Here is a 14315-nt window from a genome sequence, read left to right as displayed (position 1 = left end):
ATGGTTTGTTTGTTTTTGGTGGTGATCATCATGAATGATTGATAAACATTGTTTGGAATGGAATTTTCGTTTGTTTGCTTGATCTTTGGTGGCGACAAAGTTTTGCCTGCACGAAAAATATGCATTCAGCCAATTTATCAGATTAATTCATTAAAAATTTATTTTTTACCTTCAAAAATGGTTAATCATAAAATGGCTTGCCACTCAAAACAGGAACCAGATAAAACTGGTGAATATATTTGAGAAACTTTGCCGGGAAGCAAAAATATTTCTGGAAATATTTCCTGGAAAAAATCCAATGAAAATTCTTCAATTTGATCAAGGTAATCAAGAAAATTATCTTGATTGAGATTGGCGTGTGTGTTGATGTATATAATTATCATATTCACATTAGTGTTGTTGTTGCAAAGAATGTTTCATCTTTTCATTTGAATTTTGATTTAAAATTGAAATTTTTAGATTTTTTCTGGGTACAATCAATCAACATGCATACACTTATATACGCCATTTATTATTACAATGACGTCGACGACGATTACAACTTTCTCTCTTTCTTTTTTTTGTAAAAATTATGAACGGAAATCAATCGAAGCGATAACAGAACAGAAAGATTCGATGACAAAAAAATTGCTTTGGTCAATGCAAATGATGATTGGACTGTGGTGAAGTTTGTTGTCCATTCTGTTGTCGAATCCATTCGTTTTTGATTATTCCGAAAGTTTTGATTGATTAACTGTGTTGATTTTGTGTTTGATTAAGCAAAGGAAATTTTTATCAATCAAAAAAAACCGATCATCATCATTATCTAGAATGATTTTAGTAATAGTAGTAAAAATCATAATACAATTATATACATGGATAACATTGCCGATATATTTTTTGTTGCAACAACCATGGAAAAATCGTTACGGAAATGACCGAAAACGTATTCGTACCTATCGAAAATCATCGACGATCGAAATGACTGATATTTATGTACGTGATGATAATGGTGATTATGATTATCCAATATTCGAGAAATCAACATTAACCGAAATGTTTGATGATTTGATTCGAATTTATCCACCCGATCGACATTGTCTTGGTTATCGAAAAATTCTTGGCGAACAAATTATCGATACTAATTCGAATTGTAAAAAATTGGAAAAAAAATATCGATTATCATCATATAAATGGCTTACCTATCAAGATGTTGATCAAATTTCTCGAAATCTTTCCCAAGGTTTATTAGCAAAAGGTTTATTGAAATCTGATCGTTGTCTAATATTTGCTGAAACACGTATCGAATGGATGATTTGTTTTCGTGCTTTATTACGTCTCGGTACACCTATTGTAACATGTTATGCTAATATGGGTCACGATGGTGTCAAACATGGAATTTTCGAAACCAATGTTCAAATGATAATAACCTCATTAAATTGTCTGCCAATTCTTGAAAATGTTCTCAATTCATTGCCATCGACTATGAAACATTCTGTTAAACATATCATCTATATGGATGATTATCGTCAACCAAAATCTCTGGGTAATTTTCAATCTGAAATTGACATTTCATCATTAAGTTCTGTTGGTGAATTGGGTAAAAAAATACGTGAAGATGGCAAAGAATTGCCATATCCAGAGCCACGAACAGATGATCCGTTGATAATAATGTATACATCGGGTACAACCGGCCAACCTAAAGCAGCATTAATGACACAACGGCAAATTATTCAATCGATTCGTGCATTATTTACAATCATCCGAAATGTTCGTGATACCGGTGCCGAACATACTTATATTGCATTCCTACCATTAGCGCATATTATGGAATTAACACTGGAAATATTTCTATCATTATTCGGTGTACGATTGGGTTACTCATCACCTCAAACATTGATGGACCGAGCACCTGGATTAGCTTCGGGACAAAAATCTGATGTCTGTCTATTGAAGCCAACCATAATGACAACTGTACCATTAGTTTTGGAACGAATTTTAAAACAAATCGGGGAACACATTCAAACCAATTCCACCCCACTATTTCATCAAATATTTGATTATCTTATCGATTATAAAGCTAAATGGACCCGTCGAGGTTATCAATCTCCCCTAATAACTCGGTTCATTTCGAAAAAAATTCAAGAAAAATTTGGCGGTCGACTTCAACTAATATTATGTGGTGGTGCTGCTCTAGATCCAATCGTCGAATCAAAAATACGTTCAGCATTGAATGTAAAATTGTTAGCTGGTTATGGTGCAACTGAAACAACTGGTGCTATATTTTGTCAAGATTTTTTCGGTTTAGATTATGGATTTGTCGGCGCACCAATGGGTGAAATATATCTGCAATTACGTAATTGGAATGATGGGGGATATACGGTACGAGATCAACCAAATCCGCGTGGTGAAATCCTTGTCGGTGGTGATATAATTTGTATTGAATATTTTCATAATTCATCATTAACTTCGGAAGCATTTTTTACTGATCCGGATACGGGAATTCGTTGGTTTCAAACAGGTGATATTGGTGAATTATATCCAAATGGCTTTTTGAAAATTATTGATCGTCGTAAAGATCTGATAAAATTACAAAATGGGGAATATATTTCATTGGGCAAAATTGAAGCTTCGCTCAAACGTAGCCGTTATATTGAAAATATTTGCGTTTACGGTCATATTATGTCCGATTATTTGGTGGCATTAATTGTACCGGATAGAAAATGGTTGAAAAATTTATCAGATGATTTGGCTAAATCAAACAACAACAACATACAAGATTTATGCAATGATATCCATATCGAACGATTGATTTTCGAAGATGTTCAACAAATTGCAAAACAATCTGGATTAAGTCGTAAAGAAATTCCTAAACGTATCCGGTTAATATCGGATGTTTGGTCCGTTGAAACCGGTATCCTAACATCGGCAATGAAAATGAAACGCAATGTTATTGAAAAACTATATAGACAACAATTATCGGATTTATATTCTGATTCTAATAATAATTTAGGCTAAATTGAAAAGTTACAATGTTCAATATTTCATCGTTTAATTAAAATTTTTTTTTATTTCATATTTATGTCCACTAAATCGACTCAACAGTATCAATATGTAGAAATAGCTGCCACAACAAAAACAAAAAGGCGGAGTCGATCGATCGAATGTCTCTCTCACTGTTTTTTTCTCTCTGTGCATTTGTTTGTTACACATCTGATCGTTATGATGATGATCATCATTTGGTGGTAAAAATATTTTTATCTTCAAAAAACAGCAAAAAACATTTCATTGAAAATTTGGGGAAAACAAATCTCCCTCCCCAACAACACTCTCCTGTTTTGAGTGTGTGTCGATTATCGTTGTTGTTGTCAAGTCAACATAAGTATGTGGATGGATGGATGATCAGTTTTGTTTTGATGACGAAGACAGGAATTGAATCCAAATTAAAAAAAATGGAATGAGAGTTTTCCTATTAACTAATATGAGATTCCTTTATCATCATCCCTAAACTACCGTATTTTGTTTGTTCGCAACATTTCAAAAAATTTAATCTTGTATCTTCGAAACCATTCGACGATCAAAAACTAAAAGCAAAGTATTTTTTCGAATTGAAATAATGATGACCAAATTTGAACAACAACAGCAACAATCATCAACAACGATGATTAATAATGTTCAGGAAAATCATCGATCACGTTTATTATATGACGATGAAAATGATTTAATATTCAGTCTATTAGGACGAAAATGTTTGGTATGTATTTTCAAAATTTTTTAATTGAATTTAATTTGATTTTTCTCCATAGTCACAATCGACAGCCGTCGTTCAATTATTAATAACCCGGCCACCCGATCATATACGTTGGCAAATCAAATGTACGGGTGTTGTTTGTTTTGTCAAAGATAATCCAAAACGTTCATATTTTATTCGTGTTTACGATTATGATGTATGTGTGTGTTTTGCTGTCAAAATTCTTTTTTGATAAAATTCTTTTCAATTTTTAAATAGAAAAAAACATTAGCCTGGGAACAGGAACTGTATACAACATTTGAATATAAAAATGCACGACCAACATTTCATATGTTTGAAGCACATGTATGTCTTTTTTTGTCCAATGAAAATTCTTTTACCTTAAAAATTCGTTCCAAAAAATAAAGGATTGTATGGCTGGACTGTATTTTGCGAATGAACAAGAAGCCAATCATTTCCTTGAAACTGTACAAGGAAAATTGGAAAATCGTAAAAAGAAGTCACAAGGTCAGTGTAATGGAAAATGTTTTTTCTTCATTTGAAAAAATTTGTTTCTTCTTAAAAATAGAGAAAAAAATGATGAATCATAATCATAATAATGGTAATGTGATAATGCAGTCATCACAATTCCAACAACAACAACGTCAACAATCACAACAACAACAACAATCATCATTACACAATTTACAGCCAACAGATCAAGGTGTTTCATGTAAGTTAAGATGGAAAATTTGATGTTTGAATTGATTTTTGTTTTTTTGTTGGACATTTAGTATTCAGTAGCCGTAATAGATCATTTAATCATATTTATAAAACCAACAGCAAAGATAAACAACAACGTAATCGTGATAAAAAGAAAGGAATATCGAAAACCGATATTGGAAATCCAACCAATTTTCAACATGTACAACATATTGGATGGAATTCACAAACAAATTCATTCGAAATGGATAAAATTATTGATAAAAATCTCATGTCCTGTTTACAAGCGCAAGGAATTACGCAGGAACAATTGAAAAATGAAGCCGAATTTATAAAAAAGTTTGTTCAGGATTGGCAACATGTCAATAACGGTAATGGTTCGATAATTAACCAACAACAACAACATCGGCCAACTGGACGTCCAGTTGGTGTGCCCATACCACCACCAACACCATCAGTGCCTCCTGTTGCTGTTATTTCACCGACAGCAACAAATTCGAAATCTAATTATGGCCAACATCAACAGCAATATAATGGCCATTATAATCAACAACAACAATCACAGCCTGTCGTTGTTAATTTTCCAGCACCGCCACCGCCACCATCATCGTCATTATTTTCATCATCAAATTCTTCAATGGGTAATAATAATAATATTCGAAAACAAACAACAGCACCGGCTATTCCGGCACCACCTCCACCACCACCGCCCCCTGCTTCATCGATGAATGAAATGACATCCCCATCGAGTGCAATAGCGTCACCACCCCCACCACCTCCTCCGCCGCCGCCGGCATCATTTTTAGCTGGTCCAGGTGGTGGTTCGACTGCTGCCGTTTCCACTGCCGGTACTAAACCACCAGCAAATGATCGTTCAGCATTAATGGATGAAATTCGTCGTGGTGCCCAGTTGAATCATGTTGATCCAACTGAACAATCATCACAGCGACAAAATGGAAATGGAAATAATCCGACTGATGTACGTGGTCAGTTGTTAGATCAAATACGTCGTGGTGTTGATCTGAAAAAAGTTGAGCCAAACACAAATAAATCCGAAGCAAAATCGGCAAATGAAATCGGTAAAGGTGGTGCATTAGCTGATGCATTAGCACGTGCCTTGCAGGAACGAGCGCAAGGCTGGAATCAAACAAGTGATTCCAGTGATGATGATTCCAACAACAGCGATGATGATGATGAATGGGATGATCGATCTACTTAAATAACATTATTTTTTTAATTATTTCATCAATCAATCCATTTACCTCCTGACACAATCGAATGAGATTGTCTTACTGCAACAACAGCGAAATAGACTTTGCTTCATTCTACTCGATTATTGTATTTGCTTCAGAAATTTATTGATTGTTGATCACATTTGCTTTATTCCTATCTTTCTCCATTTTCCAAACTTAAAATGATTGTTATGGAAGAAAATATTTTCACACTTGTCTGTGTCCGCAGTTGATAAAATTGTCAATCAACCCATAACTAACAATGAATAAAAGAAACATGAAAAATAACAATATTATCAAAGACAACATGGTTGCCGGTGAACATTTGCATTTGTTTGTTGTCGGTTTTGCCTTGTCAGCAGCTACACCGATATTCGAAGTAACAGGATCGGCCATTGTGATGAAAATTCCGGTACTATTGGTGAATGTTGATTCATCGGTTGGTTGATCGAATGATGATTTGAGAAATTTATTTGCTTTTGTCAGATGGTCATTGTTATCATTATTTAGGATTTGTACGGCAGGCAATGAAGAGGAAGATAATGCACAATGTTGTTGTTGTTCTCTGTTGTCAATGTTGCTTTCTGCATGCACATAAGGTTGCTCATCCTCTACGGATGAGTCGAAACTCTGATAATATCGATGAAAATAATCCAACTTATCGGCCATCGATTTATATGACTGTTTTGCATGAATCTTTTCTGCTTCATTTTGATTGGATTGTTCATTATTGCCAGCAATACCATCATCATCATCGAATAGAACATATTTCGAACGATTCGAATTTGGACGCCAGATTGGCCACATTTTTGTTGTTTGGAAAAACTTGATTCATTCAATGAATCAAATGAAATTAGATTCGAAATCAAAATGGAAAAAACATCTTGTCCATCATCCCTTGATACGTGATATCTCAAACATTTTTGTCATTCGATTAGGCAAAAAGCAAAACAACCGAATCGAGTAATTCGACATTGACAGCAGCAGTCATAACGAAACATTGAAAAACAAACAAGTCTCATCATTGATTGATAGCCACAGGTTTTTGATTTGTTTGAAAAATTTTATTTATCTTTGTACTTTGTAAACGTGACTGCTGCGAAAATAAGATTGACATTAATATGTTATGTTTTGAATAATGATTTGATGGTAATAATAATAATAATTAATTTTATCATTAGCAATATATCTACAATACTGGTGATAATATGCTTCAATTCTTTGCATTGTATTGATTGCGATTCGACAATTTTCTTGTAAATTGTAGTCATTATAGCGATTGTTGTTGTTATATCTCCAACACTGTAATCTATAATAATTTTCTTTATATCGACGAAATTGTGTCAATAGATTTTGGCAATAATTATTATGGTTCTGGTAGTTGTTGGGGTTGTTGTTGATGTAATATTTTGCTCGCAATGCTTCTTTAGTTGGATATTGATAAAAGTAAGATGATGGTGTTGATGAAAAATTACTGAAATTAGAAAATTGATAATATTCATTTGGATAGGATTGACCGAAGCAAGCATGATGATAATTATCATCGATATTATTGATAATCAATAATATTATTAATATGGCCAACTTTTTCATTATTATTTGCAATCACGAATGATTGGTTATCGATTCAATTTGTTATTGAAATGAATATCAAATGCAGCGTTGCTGACATTTATCAAGATCAATTCAAAGTTTGACATTTATTTTTGAATAACGAAATTCGAATCAAGTTCAATTTTATTATAATCAATATCAGGATGATTGAAATCGATTTATGAATGATGGAAAATGTTTCATCAACGACTTATCAAGTTGTTTTCCACTATGATTATGATGATGGCTATTTGTATCATTTTGATGGTTTGCGAGGGGAGGCTGATGAATTGTCCAATCGAATCGTTGAAGAAAAAATTCTCTTATCCTACCGAATAGATTATGGTTGTTGTTGTCGGATGGTTGAGCATTGACCGTTGTAGCCAAGGCAAATGATTGGATCACAATGATAAGGGTGGAAAATTGAGTGAAGCGTTTGAGAATCATTATTTGAATGATGGTTAATGTTTTGATCTATTGACAATTTATCTATGGAATGGCAAACTGTTTGAAATAATAAAGTTTATTAAATAATGTTTTGTTAAACTGTTTTATTTTGATCAATTTTGTTAAAAGATTTGAATTAAAATAATAAAGTGTAGATTGCAAACATTGAACATTTGATAAATAGAATTGACATTTTTTGCAATTGAATGACATGGGATTAGATCAATCAACATTGGCGATTACATGGTCGATGGCAATAACTTTTACTGCAATTGGGAATAGTTTCGCAACATGGTTGTTGTTTGGAATGTATAACATTGATATTTCGATTGACAATTGACGACAAAGATGGTTGTTGTTGTCGTTGATTCATTCGCATCAATAATTGTAACATTTGCAATGCAAGCATAGATGAATTTGCGATTCCATGGTTATGGATATGAATTTCCAATTTCCTTGGATCCGAACGTTGTTTCATATATCTTGGCCGGACTGGGATTGGAATGGGTGTTGTTGTGGTTGTTGTTGTTTGTGGTGTCGTTGAACTGGGTGTGATCGGTAATTTGGTTGTAACTGGTAAATCTTCATTTCGTACGTAATGGATATCGGTAAAGGAATCATTATCATTTTCATCTTTGATTCGAATATTCAAATGGACATATTCAGTTGGATCTGGTTGTTTGGGTTTTTGAGCATGGTGATGATGAACAACACTGACAACTTCCTCGTTTTTCTTGGGTTTTTGTTGGGCAATGGCCGGCTTGAATGGTTGAACATGATGACCATGTTGATTATGTTGATTAATAACATTTTCACGTCGCATTGCGATGGCTATTTCCATCGATATGGCCATCAATAGGAATATTCGAACAATCATTTTGTTCATTTTCACTTTGAAATCAATGGTGTGATTCTCGACTGGCAGATCAATTATGAATGTGTTTCCAATGATTTTCCTACCTAAATTTATTCAATAAAAAACTTGCTTTTTCCTAACATTTATTGATGGCAAGCAAAAAAATCAAAGTTCAAACCCTTGATCTTTGCAATCAGTTTATGGATCGATGATTTTGTCATTTTCACATTTGTCGGCCATTTCACATTTAAGTGAAACAAAGTTTGAAAGTCATTGTTTTGATTGAACTGAATCGATAATTTGTTGAACCGATCAAACTTGTAACTTGCATGACGTGATGATATTTTCAACTGGCAAATATCAAAATTGACTATTTTTCAAGGACATGCCGAACAAATGCCAAGCAAAGTGGAAATATTTTTGAAAAATCATAATTTTTATTTGAATTAATAATGTTTGTTTGGAATTGAAATTGAATTGAATTGAATTGATTTGATTGAATAATAGATTTTGTTTTGTTTGTTTGATGTTAATTCATTTTGCAATTACCAATCTACTAGTTATTAATAGATTGAACCCCTTCGGTCTGGTTTGTCTGGTTGACATATTTTCTCCAATAGTCTTTCTAAATTTTCGATCAACCATTCAAATGGTGCACATTCCAACTTATCAGTGGAAGTTTTCATGCATTGCTGATATAGATCTTGCCAATAGGCTAGCATTCCATGTCTCAATCGGTCACATTTTGGATCACATCCAAATTTAAAAAAGCCCATCAGCAATTCCAATTCATTTGAAACTTCTTTGCAAACAAATGATTCAGGATCATTCACACATACATCTTTCCATTTTTCGGATCTCAAAAGAATCATATCGAAATTTAAATCACATTCGCATGATAATTCTGAATCATTTGTTGAAGAATATTTTCCATTCTCATTTTCGATACAATCATTGCGATTATATTGTTGTTGTCGTTGTTGTCGCTGTTGTCGCTGTTGTCGTTGTTGTCGTTGTTGTCGCTGTTGTCGCTGTTGCTGTTGTTGTTGTTGGTGTCGTTGTTCATATGGATGGGGTCTTCGATCAGATTGGGAAGAACATGCATCGGTCAATTCTTGTTTTAGATTCTTGATCAATGATTTGATATGATGACAGTTTCGCCTATTCCGACCATTCATTCTACATTGATCTAATTTATCTTGCCAAACCGATAGGATATTACGATGGGTATGGCTGCATGTTTGATCGCAATTGTCTACATATTCTTGCATCAAGTCTGTAATTTTTTCTTCAATTTTTTCGCAACCAAACGAATTAGATTTGGAACATTTGCTGTACCATAATTTGGCATTCATTTCATATTTGTCCATTGTTTGTTGGCATGAATTGGATTTGTCCCGTTTGTATTTGGTTAAAGCATTGATATTGGGATTTCGTTGTTGTCGAAATGGTTTGGCATTGTTTTGAAGTTGGCGGGCTTGTTGTTGTTTGAGATTGCAAATTGTGTTGGTCAATTCTTTCATATATCGATTAACCATGGTGAATAGTTTGCATGGTATAATGAGAAATGCGTTATTATTTCCATCACATAATTGCTGTTCCATTTCGACCATACCCTGGGAAATTGTTCTTAAAGCATCGCATATTTCATCGAAGCACTTCAATCCGGATACTGATTGTTGAAGAGATCGATCACAATTTTTATCATTCTTTCCACATGGTGAACAAGCTGGCGAATAGATTTTATTGATATTAACATTGGTTATTTTGGGATGAGGATGATTCTGGGGATTTTCTTGCATATGGCTAACCAGTTGATTGATTAATTGTTGCAAATTTCGTGATTCATCATTCACAACATCGCTTGGGGCTGGAGGAACGTAAATTGAGTCAACCATAGGACTGGTTCGTGCCCGAATCGAACTGGCCAATGCTACAAGCACCAACAACGCAATGGATTGCCACTTGATCATGTTGAAAATGAGGATATTACAATATTACAATATTATTATTATATTATGTTATTAGCGATTAATGAACAATGATTGAATCCTGCAAACGTTTTATATGATCAGCATCTTATTGAAATGCAAAAGTTGAATCATCCTGTAAAGATCATGCATTATATAAACTTTGATATTTTTTCGTTTTCGTTGAAATGATTTGACCTTCAATGCAAACTTTAGTGATAAAAAATGAATTTGGGTGAATGAAATGAATAGGATTTGTTATTTGGAACAAAGTTTTTTGGTGGCAACTATCATGATATTTGAAATTGATGAATGTGAAAATGTTGAAAACATGAAATGATGCCAAGCAAATGTTACAACTTTGTTTGTTGATAAATAGGAATTGATTTTGATTTTATTAGAATAAAATTGGGAGAGAAATATATATTGAATAATAACAATGAATGGATCAATATTAGTTGTTTCTATAAAACATTACTAATACCAATGATTGTTAATAAGACATTTTATTCAAATTAAATTACATTTTTTGTCAATATGGTTCAGTTCAATTCAGAAATCTTCATCCAAAATGCCAGTATCCGGAACTGGACATAGTTGGAGCAATTGGTCATTAATTTTATCTATCAACGATTTGGTGGCTTCACATTGCTCTTTGTTGAACTGATTTTGGATGCATTGATCATATTGTTCTTGCCAAAACGTTAGCAAATCATGTTGAACATGACTACATTTTGGATCACAATTTTTTATATAAGTTTTCAATAATTTTTCCATATCTTGATCCAGTTTCTCACAAAAAGATTCATTTTTTTGTAGAAAACATTTATCTGCCCAAGTTCCGCCAAGAATTTGATATATAAACAAACTTGTTTTACAATTCTCTTCAGGGCTCAATTTATCCTTTGAATCGAGCGAATCATAATCTCCTTGATCTGGTCGACATGGCTTGGCAGGGGTTGGAAGTTGTCGCTGTCGTTGATTTGGTTGACATGGCTTGGCAGGGGTTGGAAGTTGTCGCTGTGGTTGATTTGGTCGACATGGTTTGGCAGGGATTCGAAGTTGTCGTTGTGGGTGATTTGGTTTGGCAACGGTTCGAAGTTGTGGTGGTAGTTGTCGACGATTTTCGCGATCACAAACCATTTTGACCAATTGTTGCATAAATTTAGCAACCATTCTGAATAGTCTGCACACTGTAGCGATTGGCTGTTCATTGATTCCATCGCATAATTGATTTTCAAATTGCTCCATACGATTGTAAATACCTGTTAATGCTCCACATAATCTATTGCCATACATGAATCCATTTGATTGTTGGACATTTCGATTACAATTTCCATCATTCTTTTCACATGGGGAACAAGGCGGCGAATAGATTTTATTGATATTGACATTGGTTATTTTGGGCTGTTGGTGAAGAGGATCCTGTTGATTTTCTGGCATATGGCCAACCATTTGATTGATTAATTGTTGCAAATTTTGTGATTCATCATTCATAACATCCCCTTCCACTGAATCCGGTAATTTGTGTTTATCACCAGGAACGTAAATTGGATCGGAGTCAACCTCATCGTAAGGCGAGAAAATCAACCGGGGATTGGTTTGTGCCCGAATCGAATTGGCCAATGCTACAAGCAGAAACAACGCAATGGATTGCCACTTGATCATATTGAAAATCCGGATATTATAATATTATTATGTTATTGGCGATTAGCGATTTATGAACAGTGATTGAATCCTGCCAAGGTTTTATATGATCAGCATCTTTATTGAAATGCAAAAGTTGAACGATGCAGTAAAGATCATGCATTATATAAACTTTGATATTTTTTCCGTTTTCGTTGAAATGATTTGACCTTCAATGCAAACTTTACTGATAAAAGATGGTTTTGGGTGAATGAAATGAATACTGAAATGGATTTGATAATTGAATAAATGGCTGAGTTGAATGAAAGAATTATCTATATAATTGCATATATGCGTCGTTTTAGTTCCTGCATTTGAATATGCATTGGTTTGAAATAATGGAAAAAATTTCTGTGGTCTGTTTCATTACAGGTCCAAGATTTTTTTCTCAACGAAAACGTGTTAATGTTGAAACATGATATTGTTATTTATTAATTGGAATTGATTTTGATTTTTATTTGAATTAGATTTGAGAAAATAAATATTTGAATTGAAATTAAATAGATTTGATTCAATAATAATAATAATGATAATATTAATATTAATAATAATAGGCATTGGATAATGGATCAATAATGAATCAACAAATAAAAACAAATTGCTTTCGGATTAACCATTGTTGATGGAAATGGTTAGGGATACTGGGGACATATATCCATCAATTGGTCATCGATTCTATTGATCAACAATGTGATGTATTCACATCGATCTTTATGCTTTGAATTTCTGATACATTGTTGGTATTGTTGTCGCCAAGGCGATACGATATCCTCATCAGCTTGTACACATTCTCGATCACAAAGTTTAATATATTTTTTCAATATTTTCACCATTCCTGGCTCGATTGTTTTGCATATGGACGATCGAGAATGAGAACATTTCATTAACCACATTCGGGCAAAGCTTTGATATAAAGGCAATGTTAATTCACATTCGGCTTCAATGGTATCATCCGAATTGATACAATCACCTTTTCTACGTTGTTGTTGTCGAGGTGAATTGGAAGAAGAAGGTGCTTGGGACAATTGTTGTTTGAGTTGTTGGATCATGGATTTGATTTGTTTGCATTGTGGACTATTGCGATGTTTTTTTCTACATTCTCGATATTGATCCTGCAAAACCGATAACAAATCATTGTTATCACGATGAGGACGGTTGCGTTTTGCGTCACATTCTTCATTATATGTTTTCATCATCTTTTTCATTGATTTTTCAAGTTTTCTACAAAAAGACGATTCAGATTCGAATTCCGAACATTTGCTTTTATAATTCTGGGCCATATTTTCATATTTTTTCTTTAATCGTTTACAATCGTTTGAGGCATTCATATGGTGATCTGATTGACGGTTATTTGATTGACGGTTATTTGATTGATGGTGACGTGATTGATGGTGATGGGGTTGACATTTTTGTGCTTCAATATCACTCCAAAAATCTCTTGCGAATCTGGCTTCTTTGCATAACGAACACAACAATTGACATTGATCGTCATCATCATCATCACCACAAAATTGTTCGATGTAAGCTTCGGATTGATTGACTAATTTTCTTACCTCTTGGCAAAATCGTCTTCTATCATCAGGTTTTTGTTTGAGCATGGCTTGTCGGCGTGGTTGTTGTTGTTGACACATTGCTTGTTCATCTCTACAATTTGGATCGTTTTGTCCACATGATGGGGAACAAGGTGGGGAATAGATTTCATTAATATTGACATTGGTTATTTTCGGTTGTTTGGGTTGTTGTGGTTGAGGAAGATTCTGTTGATTTTCTCGCATATAGTTGATCATTTGATTGATAATTCGTTGCAAATTTTTCGATTCATGATTGAAGACATCCACTTTGACTGAATCGGGTGATCTATGTTTATCATGTTGTACATTGTAATCGATCGGGTAAAATGGTCTGACATCCACCCCCTCGGGAAACAATTTGTTGCTTGGGGTTTGTGCCCAAATCAAATTGACCAGTGTCACAAGCACCAACAACGCAATGGATTGCCACTTGATCATGTTGAAGATGAGGATATTATTATGCTATTATCTTATTAACACAAATTAATGAACAGTGATTGAATCCGGCCAACGTTTTATATGATCGGC

The 14315-nt window shown here is 33.7% G+C and overlaps 3 protein-coding genes across 3 annotated transcripts; 2 read left to right on the top strand and 1 right to left on the bottom strand.

Annotated features, from left to right (window-relative positions):
• The first annotated feature begins 571 nt into the window (after nt 1-571).
• LOC113796824 (long-chain-fatty-acid--CoA ligase 4-like) lies at nt 572-3055 on the top strand. Its single transcript, XM_027347111.2, has one exon. It carries the CDS (start codon nt 811-813, stop codon nt 2995-2997), a length of 2187 nt encoding a protein of 728 aa, XP_027202912.2. The 5' UTR covers nt 572-810; the 3' UTR covers nt 2998-3055.
• A 128-nt stretch (nt 3056-3183) lies between these two features.
• Nucleotides 3184-5675, top strand: LOC113796825 (uncharacterized). The gene is made up of 6 exons (XM_027347112.2): nt 3184-3733; nt 3786-3926; nt 3989-4075; nt 4138-4237; nt 4299-4442; nt 4504-5675. The coding sequence occupies exons 1-6, from the start codon at nt 3596-3598 to the stop codon at nt 5649-5651; spliced, it is 1758 nt and encodes a 585-aa protein (XP_027202913.1). The 5' UTR covers nt 3184-3595; the 3' UTR covers nt 5652-5675.
• Nucleotides 5676-11017: 5342 nt separating this feature from the next.
• Nucleotides 11018-14286, bottom strand: LOC113796854 (uncharacterized). The gene has a single exon (XM_027347142.2). The coding sequence runs from the start codon at nt 14223-14225 to the stop codon at nt 12849-12851; it is 1377 nt and encodes a 458-aa protein (XP_027202943.2). The 5' UTR covers nt 14226-14286; the 3' UTR covers nt 11018-12848.
• Nucleotides 14287-14315: the final 29 nt, after the last annotated feature.

This window comes from Dermatophagoides pteronyssinus, unplaced genomic scaffold, assembly GCF_027571235.1.
Source record: "Dermatophagoides pteronyssinus isolate colony J.1.1.1.1 unplaced genomic scaffold, Derpt_VIB-CSIC_2022.12 sq0004, whole genome shotgun sequence".
Taxonomy (NCBI): domain Eukaryota; kingdom Metazoa; phylum Arthropoda; class Arachnida; order Sarcoptiformes; family Pyroglyphidae; genus Dermatophagoides; species Dermatophagoides pteronyssinus.
Note: the sequence above shows the minus strand (reverse complement) of the source record. Positions and strands in the feature narration are given on the sequence as shown.

Coding starts and splice junctions, on each gene's coding strand:
- LOC113796824 (XM_027347111.2), top strand. CDS start 811: ATGATTTTAGTAATAGTAGTAAAAATCATAATACAATTATATACATGG.
- LOC113796825 (XM_027347112.2), top strand. CDS start 3,596: ATGATGACCAAATTTGAACAACAACAGCAACAATCATCAACAACGATG. Junction 4,076..4,137: donor TTCATATGTTTGAAGCACAT/GTATGTCTTTTT, acceptor CAAAAAATAAAG/GATTGTATGGCTGGACTGTA. Junction 4,443..4,503: donor AACAGATCAAGGTGTTTCAT/GTAAGTTAAGAT, acceptor TTGGACATTTAG/TATTCAGTAGCCGTAATAGA.
- LOC113796854 (XM_027347142.2), bottom strand. CDS start 14,225: ATGATCAAGTGGCAATCCATTGCGTTGTTGGTGCTTGTGACACTGGTC.